At 38.5% G+C, this 16,162-nt stretch overlaps 1 protein-coding gene across 1 annotated transcript in view; it reads right to left on the bottom strand.

The window, feature by feature from the left end:
* Positions 1-4,699: 4,699 nt before the first annotated feature.
* tmem163a (transmembrane protein 163a) overlaps positions 4,700-16,162 on the bottom strand; it is a 73,986-nt gene continuing 62,523 nt past the window's right edge. Inside the window, exons 4-7 of the mRNA XM_069663333.1 lie at positions 15,318-15,414; positions 8,687-8,798; positions 6,232-6,373; positions 4,700-6,072 (exon numbers count right to left, since the gene is read on the bottom strand). Coding sequence (XP_069519434.1) covers positions 6,012-6,072; positions 6,232-6,373; positions 8,687-8,798; positions 15,318-15,414 — 412 coding nt within the window. The 3' untranslated portion in view covers positions 4,700-6,011. The remainder of the gene's footprint in view (positions 6,073-6,231; positions 6,374-8,686; positions 8,799-15,317; positions 15,415-16,162) is intronic.

The following is a 16,162-nucleotide window of genomic DNA, read 5'->3' on the forward strand; positions in this document are numbered from 1 at the left end:
TATGTGGGTCACATCTTAACGTCCAGACTCAGAAGTCACAAACTGATCACTTGAAGACTTTGGTTGAGGTTTGGGGTGTCTTTTCTATAGCGCTTGAAAAGTCGAGCATGACATCACATTTTACCTCAATAGGGTATATGAAGTACTTGAATGGAGATAAATAGCCACTTTATTTACAAATGCACCTTGAAACACCTGCCATTTTTGTTGTTTAACCACTAATGGGCTACACTGATGTAATTAAAGGACTGTGGAGGTAAGCCCCTGTAAAGCCCTGATCCAGACATAACAATCCAGTCCCTTTGTATAATTTGAAGTGTTCAGGGTGTTTCACTGTTCCTGGAAAGCAGCAGGCAGAAAAAGGGAATGAATTCCCACTTTTCAGTCATCTCTACGAGGTACACTAAATGTATATAGTCTTGTCAGAACAGTGAGAGTGCAGGGCGGACATGATGATATGATATAATGCAAAGGTGTGAAATTGAATCAGGGCAGGTGAGACAGCATGCTAAAGTGAGAAATGCTTTTTCATTGTGAAATGCATTGGTTTAATAGACTGTGCTCTGCCAAAAGCATGCAATGTCTGCTGCACTGATATAGGATATGCTTTATCCACACAGTATTCTCAATTTGTACTCAGGTTACCAATGTCTTAACTACACCATTCCCCTATCACAGAGAACACAAGGGATTCTACATATATAAAGTGTCATTATAAATGAGTGTGGCAGCCAAGGCTAACTCAGCATGATTAGCAAAAAAAAGTGCTGTAAAAAATAATTTCCCCACTGGGGACAATAAAGTCTTAAGTCTAGTCTAGTCTAGTCTAGGGGGAAACAGCTAGTCTGGTTTTGTCCAAAGGTAACAAAATGTACCTCTCTGCACACTTTAAGCTTAATGATGGACTTATGACATTTGTCCAATTCAAACACAAGTACACATAGTTTAAAAATGACATGTTTAAAGGAATCTATGTGCTTAAAGGAGCCTTCGCCCCTGGAAAAAGCCACTGTCAGTCAAAGCTGGTGTTCTCTGTAATCGATAGAAGCAATTCAATTTCAAATTGGCGCCATAGCTGCAGAGAAAGTTTTACAAACAGCTTGTGGTTTCACCCATTCTACTTTCCTACAACACCCAGTGTGCATTGCGCCCCTCCCTCTGAAAGGAACGCCCAAGCGAGAGAGCTGGAGTGAAATAAGACCGTTTTCCAGTCAAGGACATTGATCGCTGCAGGCAATGGGTCAGAGCGGTACAGAATCCGAAATACGATGAGAATATGCCAGTGAATTGTCTGGTCTGCAGTCTACATTTCAACTGACTATTTTGAACAAGACATGACATGGCGGGCATGCATCCTAGATTGAGGAAGTGTAGTTTAGCAAGCACCATGGCCTCAGCGAGATGACACGTTTTACATAGTCTGGCGGAGGTTTTTCAGGGCCCATTAGAGAAGCGGATAATGTCCTACAAAGTCACAGAGCGAAATTGCAATTTTCTTTCTACCATGGTGGCATTAGGTCCCCATAATAGCATGATAGGTTGAAAATCGGTGAACTGCCCCCTTAATTATTACTTGGATGGGTGAAGTGTCACCACCATGTGGATGCCACGAAACCAGCAGATAATCCAAAAACACACAAAAAAATGGTGGTGCGTAAACTCCTGTTTCACCATTGCTACCTGTGGTCAGAGCCAGGCTAGCCAAAAAGCAAAAAAAAAGAGTTGAAGTACATGTGTCAGATAAATGAGTATGCATAATTACAGTATGCCTGCCTAAATTTGTTGACAACTTTTAAGACTTTTTGAGTAGTGTGCAAATAAGTTATTCAGTCTTTTGTATTTTTTTATTTGTAACTTCTAACTTTTGTGTTGCTTTACCAAGCTCCATGACTTGAAGCTTGTACAGATGGGATTGCTGCTAGTAGCCATTGGCCTATGTCCTCCCCAGTTCTGTGTATTACCTCAGTGGTATGGAAGTTTCCCATGGTTGTGTGGCTGGAAAGACCATATCTGGACATTGTTGATGAATAAGCAGGATAAAACTTTATTATTCAATAAAACTTTGCTCTTTGACAAACAGAGATAGTTCTTTTACATAAATAAATGATGTTTACATCATCTGTAATACCACTAATGTCATTACTGTACAAACAGACAAACATTCTGTTACACAGACAGATTTATTGGAAAATCTGTTACGTCTTTCCATGTATGTTTTGTTTTGTATATGTGTGCGTGTGTGTATTTGTGTGTCTCAGGCTGCAATGCATTTATAAGCACTGAAGCTGTAAGGGTTTTTTGAAGCCCATGCAAAGCCTAAAGCAACGGAGAAGAGGTTAGTATTGCTATCATAATCTTATGAAATTAAGTAAAATGGTTCGATGCCTCTCTCGTTCGATGATTTTAAGTCCATTCCTCAATACAAATACAATTTAATGATACATACATGTTATAAGATTGGACAGATGTTTTGAATGTTTTGGCACAGTTTGTCAAGCTGCAGAATTGTTTCTGAGCTATGTCAATAAAGCGATACAATATGATGTAATGCAATTTATAATGTTATAAATATAGTATACAGCCGTGAAAATGAAAAGAGGTTTTGTGTTTATGCAAAGAAATAATACATGTTCAGAGGTCTTTTCTACACAAACCTCTGGAACATTTTTGTGAGATGTAGTGTGACGGTTGAGACATGTAATGGAGCAGTGGAAAAAAACCAAAATCTAGATAAATAAAATGCAACCGCAAAACCAGCGATCATAGAATCACGGCAATAATAACATATCCTTTTTGGTATTCAGCTGCTGCACTTTCCTAGTGATTTACAGTGAGGGCAACAGCTTTAAAGATCACCTATTAATAAGGATTATAAGGAGCCAGGACAACAACACAGCACCTGGCCTTCAGTTCTCTGTAGCATGAATGTGTACAGGGGAAGTGGTGTGAAAATAAAACAAAGTGCAACGAAAGAGGTAGTAATGATTTTGTTTCCAAGATCAAACTAGTCCTCAGTTTATCCAAACACAATATTGTCAACCATATGAGCAATAGAGCAGTAGTAACGCATTACTAAAAGTTATAATGAGTTTGTTCTGTGCCTTATGTGGTCATTATTAGCATGTAAACACTGTGCTTTGCCAGTAAAAGTCATTGTAAGGATTGTCTTCTATGCATCAGAGAAGGGGGAGGGGGGAAACATTACAAATCAGTGTGCTGTTGGTGAGTTGAAGTGGTGTGAGCAGATTCACGCCTTCAGTTTATAGCTAATCCTTATACTTTACACAATGGAACTAAAGATAACACCAATAATTTTGCACCTTGTCCACAATGTCGACTCAGAGTTGGTAATTACAGTGTAGAGAGGATGTAGGCCCCCTTCAGAATCACTATCCAAGGCTTTGTTACTGTCTGTCAACCTGGGCTAAATTTAGACTCTCTCTGTGGATCCAGTGTGCTGAATACTAATTAAAACTGTTGTAATGTGGCCTCCTTCCACAAGGGGGCTGACATGCACTCTAGATCCACAGTCACAGGAAGACACAGGGTCACAAACTGTGAGGTAAAGTTTACCTCAAGTAAGATAGTGGACATTTTGGTCAAGCTCATTCACTTTCTATTGTGTGAGAGTAAATAAATGATTCCTAGTAATGTATTTTTAATGTAGAAAATTTAAATGATTTTCTGTAAAATTAATCCACAAATTGAGCTCAGTGTCATAAATATTGCTCATTTTGAGGTACTTCCATTCTTCAAAGATGGTTACAATTCAGGCATCTTAAAGAGATAGCTCTGTTTTTTTTTAATGGAGTTGATGATGTACTTATCAATACACAGAGTATTACCTACGATTTAATTAACTATTGATAACTAAGAAACCCCATACAACCCCAAATTGTAAAATTTGACCTATCCCTTTAAGAAGCCTTCATTGTAATCCTCTTTGAGGAACCTATCCCTTTAATTTCAATAGATGTTTAAATCTCCAGTTTTTCTCAGAAAATTTTCAGTGCAATTTTATGAACTTATGACAAGTTTAAATTTGTTTTATTGATTTCCCAATAATTTAATCAAACCAGTGATAAAGGAGCCTTGGACAGCGCCATCAGATCTTACCTACATCCAATCTGAGGTTTTCACTTACAGTGTAAAAACTTACAGTAAGACTTGTCATTTCATTTCACCAATAATCTACAGTTATATGTAAAACAACATGTACAGTATAATCACTATACATTAAACATATTCAACTATATGCAACATTGGTTCTCCCATACTTTAACTATATGCTGTCTACTGCAAAAAGCCTGTAATGTCGGCCATAAAGTACTATGACTATATTTGTGACTTTTCGTAACTAATGCACCCAAACATTGTAATAAACATATTTACAGAGTTTGTGGTTTATATTTACATTCTGTTCATTGCACATAATGCTGAAAGGTCACAATGGGATACATGCAGAACAAATGATATACAATTCAAATGATCTTTCCATAGGCTGCTTTATCTTTTCAATTGTGCTCGGTTTCATCTAAGGTTTGTGAACATTGCAGTCAAAATAAGAGAAATATTGACAAAATAGTATCTATTGTGCTAAGATTTATACCAACTTGAGGCAGCACAACGTCTTGACAATGATAAATTATAGAATCATAGCAAATTGCACAGGGAGCTACCCTGCAGAGTTTAGTGCCTTTACATCTATTCATTACCTGAAGCCTGAAAAGGTTTGACAACAAAAACACAAAATAAATACTGATGTTCTTTTCTCCATCTTCCCCTTATATAAACCTAGATTGTATTACTGTTGTGAAGCTGTTAGCTTCAGCCTGCTCAAACTTTACTTTGTCATACAAAGTTTCAAGTACAAAACAAAAGATTCTGAAGGGATATCACAAAAAGTGTTTGTATGTGTGTTTGTAAACATATCAAAAAGATATGTGCAATATATGGCAAAAAAACACATGTAAAGTCAGATACAACTATTAAGACAGGCTTAATATTCTCAAATTATTTCTTAGGTTTAAATTACCCGCTGAGTCAAAATGAGAACTGTGCTTAATTGTCAGCTACAAACACCAGGGAATGAAGGAACGTTGCTAATTTGTGCTTGGATAAGCCATATACAGTAGGCTATGCAATGTAATATAAACTGTGCACTTAGTTTTATAGCCACTATATGTCAAATGTCCTCAGTGTCTTCTGTCCTCTGTTTTTAGTTGTAGAGTTTCTTTATTGAGGCTGATTGAGGCCTTTCACCTTTTGTAAAAAGCACTGTTTATTGACTCAGTATTAGCTAAATGATCTCTCTTAAATATGGATGTGTCGTGGAAAATTTCAAGGGAATAGGCTAGTGAGGACCTTTCTGTCTGTTTTGGAAAAGGCACACCTGTACTTGTAATATACTTTTTAAGATTTGGAGTTACTTTAATAAATGTACAATTGGAAGAGAAAAACAAATCTTAAAGATCTAATCTTATACCTTTTTCTAAGCTAAGTATGTAATGTGACACATTTAAGTAAAATGTACACCATTTTCCACAAATCATCTAGCTGTAGTCTCTCGCAGTTTAAAAACTGCATGTAATGGTGTAATCTAAGCAGCAGCTATTGTATGTCCTGGTTTGTCTGACAGTTCATAGCACTTTTCCTAATCAAGGGTTTGATTTTTAAAGTGCTTTGATGGACAAAAAGTGAAAAGGAGCAGAAAAACCTTTCAGGGGGTGGTCTTCAATTATGTCCTCTTCCCTTAGAGTTTCTCAGTCGTCTGTGTTTGTGCGTGCTGGCATGTGTGTTTGTTTCTGTCTGAATGTATGCATGTACTATGTACAATATATACAGCACATGTATTTATATGTATATTTCTGTGTCTGAGAACCTTGGTGTGTAGGGTCTATGTGTTCAGTGATATGCAGGTGAAATGTGAATTTTAAAGACAGAGAGGACGAGGGCAGAGGGTAGGAGGCAGTCAGGTGTGTGGATGTGTGTGTAAACCCGCTCTGAGTGTCTCACTCAAAGCGTTCGTAGTTCCTGGTCTGCCTCACACGGGGCACCATATCTTTCAGGAGTCTGTGGAGACAGAAACAGGGTCTTATTGAAACATGCAAAAATTAAGCTGACACGCATATCTTGCATTAACAGAATATTGGTGGTGCTTTACTGGATTGAATAGAAATGATAAAATGTTTGAAATCATTAGGTCAAGGAAATGTCGACATTATCACATACTTGACGCCATATGCCAAAATGATTAATCCAATGAGAACTCCGATGGTCCCGTCCAGAAACCAGACTTCAGGTTCGTGCTTGAAGACTTCCGCACTGATCAGAATAGAAAATCCCATAATAGCACCGACCAGAGAGTTAAAGCCTGAAAAACACAGAAATAGGGAAATGTCAAGTCTGTTTATGAGTATTTCAGTAGTGGCTTTAGCTTAAATACGCTTTACTACTGATAATGACCCATTAATAGCTTTATACATGTTTATTTTTACATGTTTTTAGTGGTACCAAAGGAGTAGTCAAAATTGACGTATTAGTGAATTCACTTTCTCACCTCTATAGAACACTATTTATTGAGTTATACCTCAAAGTGTTGTTTAAGGGGTATATTTCCTGGACTATGGCTTGGCCGGATGCAGTGATTTCCTGTAATTTAAAGGTGAGTGTTTCACTTTTCGTAAGAACCAAACTATTTGTTTCAGCCTTTATCTAGTCTGTATGCTTCGATAAGCTAACAAGCCGACTGTTTTGGCTAATATGTACCAAACAGAAATGAGAGTGGTATCGATCCTTTCATGAAAATATTGGCAGGAAAGAAATTAAACATTACCCAAAATGTGCGATTCCTTCAAACAGACCTTTTACCACAGAAGGTGGCAGATGAAAAACATTGAGTAGTAGTTTTTATTTTTAACTCTCAGTTTATAGCCTTGGTAATTGTTAACTACACCCCCTGTATTTGAGCTACCCTGTATACCTGCTGATGTTATTTTATAATTACATTTCTCCTTGCGTGAAAGCCAGCACACTGGGTTATTGTCTCGCCTGCAGTAAGTGTATAGTCTTGAGGGAAATAAATTCAAGCTCCAAGAACAGCAACCTCAGGTTTATTGGATTGATGCCCTGTGCGTTCTGAGACCTGGGGATATCAGTGTGCAGTGTGCATTTGTGTATGTGTGTGCTGAGAATTTTGCACGTGCATGTGTCTATGAACAACCAGGGGGGGGTTGGGGTCATGACCTGTTAGTTTTCTTCGTTCAGTTGTGTAGGCAACTTTCTCCCACACAGAAATAATCACAGTGTTTTGTGGTTTTGCGTTAATGCTTCAGTCTCATTTCGGTCATCATGCCTGTTTTGTGTTGTGTATTATTGTGACTGAACCTTAATCATGGACTTTTACATGTTATGTGGGGTTATGGAAGGGTTAGTCAAGTGTTTATGGTGCTTTATTCTTCTTCTTCACTTCATTTTATAGGGAAATGTTTTACTTTTAACTCCAGCACATTTGTTTGACATTTATAGCCACTCTAGTTACATTGCAGATTATTGGGCATATAAAATATGATGTATTGTTATGGAGAAAATTAAACCAACCAGCACATTATACAATAAAATTAACTCCCTCTATATCAGCTAAACCACAGAAATGCATCCGTTATAATTATACTGCATTTAAAGTAAAAGAATCCTTTTACTTTTGATACTTTAAGTGCATTTGTCAGATAATACTGTACTTTTACACTGTAATATTGCTAATTTAACTTAAGAAATGGGTCTGAACAATTCTGCCACAGTTTCTACATAAGAAATGTTTTAATATCAGCTTTATATATATTCAAAAGTGTGTGTTTGTTTTAAAAACTCTCATTTGAGTTGTGTTAGTTTAGTTACACACAGGGGCTGCTGTGGCTCAGGGAATAGATCTGTGCCTTTGCAGATGATAGGAATTGCTATTAAATCCCCTCTGACTCCTGTCCACATGTCCAAGTGTCTGAGGAAGCTGAACACCTAATTGCTCCAAATGCTCAAGCCAGCAGTGGTAGCTTGCTGCCATCATTGTGTAGTTTGTGCATTAATGGGTGGATTGGTTGCAACACAGTAAAGCGCTCTGGATAAATATAAATGTAGCCATTTACTCTATAATATGAAATAAAATGCTTTCATCTACATTTGATTTTTTTCCTAGTTGAGAACCATATAGTTGTTTATATACAGTTTTATACCTCCCACCAATCTCCCTCTATTCAGTGCATGAAAAATAATCTCTGTGATTTTGTCCCTGAAAAGCAAACAAGCTATAGAAAGTGTATCAGCTCTGAAAGTGTTTTGGTTGAACAAGTTTGCCCTAGCAGGAAGGAGACACAGAAAGTGATTATAATGGGCCAAAGAAGTGGCTAATGAGCAGCTAAAATAAAGCAACTATTTGTTCCATTTATCAGTGCTAAGAGAGACTAATTTATGTTTTTTTGCCATATGTGGGCACTGTAAAGAACACTTTTTTGTTTTGATTTTTTTGTGGTACTCATTTGTTTATATTTAACTAGGCCTAAGTGTGTGTATGTTTGTCCTGAATTTCCCCCCAGGGATTAATAAAGTATTTCTGATTCATTGTGTGTTTGTGTGTGCGTGTGTGTGTGTGTGTGTGTGTGTGTGTGTGTGTGTGTGTGTGTGTGTACCCTACCATCAGTGATAAGTGCCCGGCTAGTCAGCACTCTCCCCAGCCAGAACTTGGCCACGGCCAGCAGAGAGCAAGTGAACCCGCTCACTATAGACACACTGTACAGGAAGTCATCCTAGAAGAAGACAGAAAAAAAGAATATTAAAAGCGAGCTATTAAAGGTTGTGGTAAACCATGTGTAAATAAAAATAGAAAAGATAGAGATAAAGAATACAAGTAGAAGACAAGTAAAGTCCACATGGTGTCTGTAAAGCAGACACTGAAAGCATTAGCCTGCAGACAGAATGACCCACAAAGCTTTCGTAAGCTCAGCCATTAATAATATATATACATGCTTGACTTGGTGCATCAACACAAGGTCATACAGATGACGCCTCTAAGTGATGTAGAGGTCCAGTGTTTTCAACTTCAGTCTCACAGACTCAGCAAAAACCTAGACTTGACCCAAGAGTGTCTCTTTTTCAGATTTAATTGGCCCAACAGGGGGTAGGGAGAGAACAAGAGAAACGAATGCAATAAGAATGAGAGAATTTTTTTCTTTTCTAACTGTAGGTATTCATAACCTACGTATAAAGCATATAAAGAAATGCTGGTTTATGAGGGCCTCCACTCCCACAAACAAGTATATTAGGCCTAATCCCACACAGATATTTGACAGACTGATAGAAGAAATAACATAAAAGATGGCTTCAGAGTCCTAGTGTTTCAGATTTCAGGTCACATGGAGCCATCACATGACATTATTAGCAACACTTTCCCTTCTATTACAAGTTTCCTACTATATCTGCATAAAAGAAATCCAGATCTCTCCAGATTTCTAACCCTCATAAATCATCATTTGGTTCCATCAAAGACAGCTGTAGAGTTGAACAAGTTTTTACTTTTACATAAAAAAGATATTTTGTGTTATGCAGTTATTTACCTTGTTTACATTTGTGTTTCTCTCTATGACAAACGCGTAAACCAATATGCACAACCTTATAGTTTCAACTCCTACTTGAGCATCAGCTTTAAATCCCTGGCACCCTTTTATTCCCATTTCCTTGAATTGTGTAGATGCAAAAGAAAAGGGTGGATGGATGGATGGATGGAACCATGGATGTTCTAGAAAAGTGCACAAGATTTAATTTCAGGGAGCTGACAACATCGCAGTTTGACTTTTTGCATTTCTTTTCTCGTGATAACCTATCCCTTATGGCTGCCTGCTGCTTGTATTCAATATCTCGGTTTGCACAGATATTCTGTCTTCTTAATGGTGCTCTATCCTATTATGTAATACTTTATTGTCCCTCCATGTTGCACATGTATTGTATTTCTTCAAAAGGCAAGACAGACCAGAAAGTGACCCCTTTTAGTTCTTCTCAAATATTCCTTTTTTAGATTATTTGTTGGTGGTAATTACTGAGATCAACATGTGAGATCTGACCAAGTTTGCTGTAGGTGTGTCACTGCATGCATGTGCTTTATGTATGTATTTCTTGCATCAGTGTGTATTGTCCTCTCTGCATCCAGAGCAGGGGCCAATCTCAGGTCTCCACGTTTAATCAGGCACTCGACACAGACAGCCTGCCATGAGAGCACCTGCCCCAGGACGTGATAGGAATCAGGATTCCTGATTTTACTCACCCTCTCTGTCCACTCCATGTTATTTTACTGCCTTATTCTCCAAGGTAGCAACAATTTACAGTATGCACAGTGTTGCTGCTAGTGAATCTACACAAGGACAGGGAAATCTTTCAGAAGAGGACACAAGACGATGCCATCCAGAAACATCCAATTCTGACTGCAGACTTTAACTCCCCCTCTTCTGAAACTTTCATTTCCCATTATTTCTCTCTGGCTCCTTCAACCGCACAAGCTGCACAGCAAACACATCCGAAGAGAGCACATAAACAGATCACTGCTGGTACGATAAACCATCCCTGACTGCTGTTTGATGAAGACTTGAGTGAAAGAGCTTGTTTCTGCCACAATAGCCGAAAGGTGGATACAAAGAGAGAGGTGGGCTATGAATGACAAATATGAGAGTGTGAACACAACAAAGCAGTGAACAGAGTCATGGTAATGGAGGGAGACAGGTGAGCTTGTGGGGAGAGGTTAGGGAAAGAGAGAGACAGGGTGTAAAGATGAAACAGAGGCGAGATAAGGGTATGATATGGATGGATAGGACAGAAGAAGAATGGAGAAAGATAATGAGTCGGTGGAAGTAGACAGAACATAGATAAATGAGACAGAGAATGATATGAACCTATCCTTTATATTCAGCCAGTGACAAAGACAGAGCCAGACAGTTTCGGTCACTCTTACACAAACTGATCAATCAGATGTAGCCAGAAATAATCCACAGCATGACTATACAGAATCTATATTTGCCCTTTTCTTACACAACATTCAATAGAGGCCAAACACATATATTGATATGAAAGGGCTGCTCGAAAGTTTGTTACAAAGAGACACCTTGGTATAGCGTGCGTTTCGATGCAGGAATCTTTTAATTGAATATAAAAGAGAAGCAGAGCCAGGTGAGACAGAAAATGTTGGAGCGCCTACTGAAAGAATAAGAAGTGAAAGAGATGGTGAAGAGAAAAGAGGGAAAATGTCAAAGAGACAGGCGGTGGTAATAGGCTCTTGCTGGTGTCAGGAAGCTCCTCTGAGACCTAACACCCAGAGTTTCCATTAACATAATGGCACTGGAGCATCAAACGCAGTCTGCAGAATAGCTGCATGCCTTCAACCTGCGTCGGTGCTAGCGCCAGTCTCCTGGCTTTATCTCTTTTCATTTGTGGTCAAAGAGTCGACAGTGAGTCAATATTTACACCGTAAAGCATGCGCTTAAAAATGATGAAGACACACACTTGGTTTGCTTTTACAATCATCCTTCTCAGGCAATTTATTTTATCCAAACAAATAGAAAGTTTTCTTTACCTTTATCTACTCTGATCCATTGTTTCTCACATTGCTAATGTCATAGTTAGCCTAGTTATCCTTTTGTTATCTTTGGCTATGTGTGAGTAACTTCCTAAACAATTTGTTTAGTGCTTCATTGTTTTTAATGCTTTACTGTTTCAGCGTTGAGAGACATAAATCGAGGGGAATCAAAGAATTAAGGCATGGTTTTTCAACATCTGATGCATATAAAGTCAAGACTGAGCTAATGCAGGCTAAATTTCCTGGGTCATCACTAACTGAGACCTAAGAAGTTCCCCTGCAAGTTGATACTGTCTCAACTTCCATTAAAAATTCACCTTTACCCCAGGTATTATGAATTATCTTCATAGATATAACCTAAAACAACGAGATGAAAAAGAGAAACGTGGATAAAAATGTCAGTGCTTCTAGTTAGCTTGTAGCTAGCTTTTATCAGTAGCCTACATCATTTATGGGTGAGTTTAAATAAGCTTTTACATAAATTCCTACTGGTCACTGAGCTTTATGAATCTGCTGCATAAACATACACCTTCAAGGGGGATAAAGGTTGGAGACTGTGCATAGCCTTTGGTCGGTCCATCTGCTGCTAGCTAGCTTTAAGCTAACATCTGTGTAGTCTGTTTTATAGGCCTACTTTGGGCCAAACAAATACAGACTGCACAAACAGCCTGGTGGCCAAACTTTGATACTAACAAGAGCTGAAAACGACTATTTATGGATATCTTATGATCAGTAAAATAACCATGGTCAAAAAATATGTATTCATTAGACTTAAATCACTGTGTAATATAGGACAGCCAGCTACAACTTGTTAACTTAATAAAATATAGTTTAAGCAGAGCCATAAAAACACTCTTGTAAAGGTTATTAGAGTAAACTACAAGCAAGCAGACTTGTATTCTTCCTTAAACTAGCCCTATGCGTTTGTTTGTATATTGTGCACATGCACAAGGATGTACAACACATGTACTAGCACACATTTTAAATTTCTTATGACGATATTCACCATATTACACTTTATATAAATAATCAAAGAAAGGTATGCCACAGAAGACAAGGAAGAAGAAGACTGTTAGAAGATGTAAACTCGGATATAACAAATCCAACTCTGAAAATATTTAAATAAATCCGCTTTTCACTATTTTTTTTAATTTATAACTGGGAATTAAATTTATTCAACCAATTTGTTAGGCCTCAGGTATATAAACACTTGTATATCTGTAAACAGTAAAACTCCTGAGGGTACTTTTAAGATACACTCCCTGATTCTGTTAAAGGCCCAAACAGTCTCACATTTCCTGTCAGTTCACTGCTGCTCTGAAACTCAAGTGTAAACTGAGCTGAGATAGAAAACATCAACAGTAAGATGCAGAGATATTTTGGGGATTTGAGTGCTGGGCTCCATAACAAAATCTTCTTTCAGTGGAACTTAACACTGTGAAACTACATTATAAGAAACACAGACTGGAACTAGGTGTTTTTGGAGTGTAAAAATCTGGCCTCCTCTGTGCTTAGTGAAACTGACAGATGGTGAGGGTTAAATCATTTACAAACCAAACAGGAGGGTTCAAAGCAGAGAACTGGAAAGGATGCGGTGGACACTCCCCAAACACTGTGACGATAGAATAGCTGGGCCGTGCCCCAGCAACAGAAAGATGAGACTATTTTAGGACCTTATTCATAGTCTTAACACCTCCTGAGAGACATACGGTGGGGAGGGTGATGTTGACATTAAAAAGAAAAGTGTGTGTGCGTGTCTGTGTCGGAGAGAAAAAAAGAAACAAAAGTCAGGTGCAGGGGGAGACAAAAACTCTGACGTCAAAAGAGCCACAGCAGAGGGCTATAAAAAGATGCCTCCCTCGCTGCCATGAATGGAGTGTGTGGGTATTTGTGTGCTGCTCTGTGTGAACGTGCATTGTATGTGGATGTATTGATTGGAACTGAGCGCGTGTGAAACTCCAGGCTCTAAGGTGTCTATCATTTTGCCAGTTTGTATGTGTTTGTGTGTGCATGTGTGAAGTACATGGAGGGGAACTTGGTGTGCATGGTATCTGTATGGCAAGTTATTCATACAATGAACACACACACACTTGCACCTGGGTTTTTACTTAACACATGATATATATATTTTTAGTACAATTCTGCTGTATTTTCAAAAAATACTGCCCGAGCTCAAGGTAAGATTTAAACAGCTGCACTGTAATGACATTGGCAAACCCTGAAAAACTCATCAATAATCAATATCATAAATATCAAAGCAAATATTAAGCGCAATACAGCACCATAAGAATCAATATTATGTTAATCATAATAAGCAAATAGAGAGTGTATGAAGGGAGGGAGCAGCATAAGCGAGAACAAAGCCTTGTGTCAGAGAAATAAAACTTCTATTTTTGATAGTTTTCAAGACTATTTGTTCGATAGCACACAAACACGACTACACCTCCGCAAAACCCTGCCAGAAGGAGATGGTGTGGCTGTAAATCCAGCCGAAGCCAGTCTTCACTTTGCCCTGTGTGCCCTCTGTTCTGTGTGTGTGTGTGTGTGTCTGTGTGTGTGTGTGTGTGTGTGTGTGTGTGTGTGTGTGTGTGTGTGTTTGGGTGTAGCACTTGACCCCACTCAAACGGACACACAGGACCTGGAGGCTGTTTGCTGGGGGCTTCATACCACTAACACTTACATGTGGCAGTGTACAGATTTCAGACATGAAATGAGATGACGTGTCACAAGAATCACTACACAGCAGAATAGAACAATTGTATGATCTATTTTTTGTTTACTTTTCCAAGGAAGGAGCTTCTAAATGGTCGTATAATAATAATAGTTGAGTTTTATAGAAGTACAGTAGACAGTAGGAGTGTTGAGGTGGGTCAAATAAAGGTGGGTCTGAGTTGCATTATGATAAGTGTAGGATCCATTCTTGAAGCTTGACCTATGCCTGTGAAAACATAGTAAGTATCCACCTGCTTCTGATTTAAAGTGCTATGCTCGAAGATTTCAGTTTCGTTCTCTTTGGCGGCACCTATGGCGATAAACGGTGATTGTGGGAGCACACTTCCCAGATATCCAGACAGTGTCGCATGTGTGACGTCCACAGTTAGCTCCGGTTGTAACTCTTGATTTTCCTCGCTGGCGGTCACTTTCCTTTTTAGACTGTTTGCCTTCATCGTCGAATTGCATTCTTTTTCTTTGGATTTTCACTTATGTTTGAAGTTGTATCTGTAGTCATCGATCTTTTCTTTGTTTGTTCAGCCATAGTAGATTACTGTTTACTCGCCACACTTGCAGAGACCGGAAAGGCAGCCGCTTAGCTCAGCCTACCCTCTCTGGCAGACCAACCTCTGCTGGGTGATGAATAAACGCGTCACTAACTGTGTGCTGCTTGTGATTTTTTCTGTGAAAGTCGCCACAGACATGCAGTCTGTAATACTGCAAATGCAAAGGCTTTCATGTGGGCCATAGGCTCAATCACCATTGTGTTACCTCATTTGGCAATAGACAATGACTTAACAGACATTTATTTAAATTAAAATCTTCAATATTATTACTTTAAAGATTTCAAGGAAGGTTCTAGATTCTAGTCTTGTGACACTTTAACTGTTGGTACTTGATGTAAGTTTCAGACATAAATCCTTACTCGAAAAATTGTTCACTATCAACTAAATTCCAACAAAGTGTGGGCTGGTGTATATGAGTGTGTTCTTACCACTTCTGGAGGCATCCCTGTAGCCAGATTGTGGATGGCCTTTCCAAGGATGCACAGAGAGGAGAGAGCGAACACAATCCCAAGGATGACACATGCTCTGCAGACACGCAAACAGACAGAGAGCAGGATGTTAGGAGTTATCTGCAGTCAGAGTGATCTTTTAAAGCTGCCATGAGGAATTTCAAAGAATTCAACTAAGAAGAAAGAAAGGCTCTTAAAGAGCGGCCTCATTTTCTCCTTGTTATGTTTCCTCTTTCTTGTTTTTGACTCTGGACTATTTAAAAATTTCCTTCTGCAGGGAGGAATCAAACAATGTTCAAAGTATCCAGGAACCAGATGTTCTAAATAATTCTTGCAGTAGCCTTCGGCAGTTTTCAAAACTGGGTAAGGTTTTTTTTTTTTTTTTTACAACTACCTGTTAAATGTTAAAGGAACAGTTTAACAGAAAATATAAAATTCAACCTTGAAGAACTCCCGACTGCTGGTTTAAAGCACGGCCTAAATTCCAGACCTTTAAAAAGGACCTATTTTATTAGCACCATTCATGTTACAGAAGTGCTAGTGTCGGCCTATTGAAGTTATTTTAGGCTAATGATAGAATGAGCCACATAACACTGTGTCTGCCACAGTGCATCGTAAATAATGTTGCAGCAGTGACATTGTATGACTGAATCTGTACTTCTTTAAGCATGACTTCAGATAACAAATGTATTGCTGCTTTAGGGTGACACTTTATGATAATTATTTATGGAAACATGTAAGAGATAATGAAGTGAGGGTCTATACGGGCTGGGGCTACAGGAAGCTAATGCACACTCAGTTGCTCTGGAAGCAATAGAAAGAAG

The sequence above is a fragment of the Semicossyphus pulcher genome, unplaced genomic scaffold (assembly GCF_022749685.1).
Source record: "Semicossyphus pulcher isolate SPU_LCO1_2020_fin unplaced genomic scaffold, fSemPul1.0.p SCAF_15, whole genome shotgun sequence".
NCBI lineage: Eukaryota > Metazoa > Chordata > Actinopteri > Labriformes > Labridae > Semicossyphus > Semicossyphus pulcher.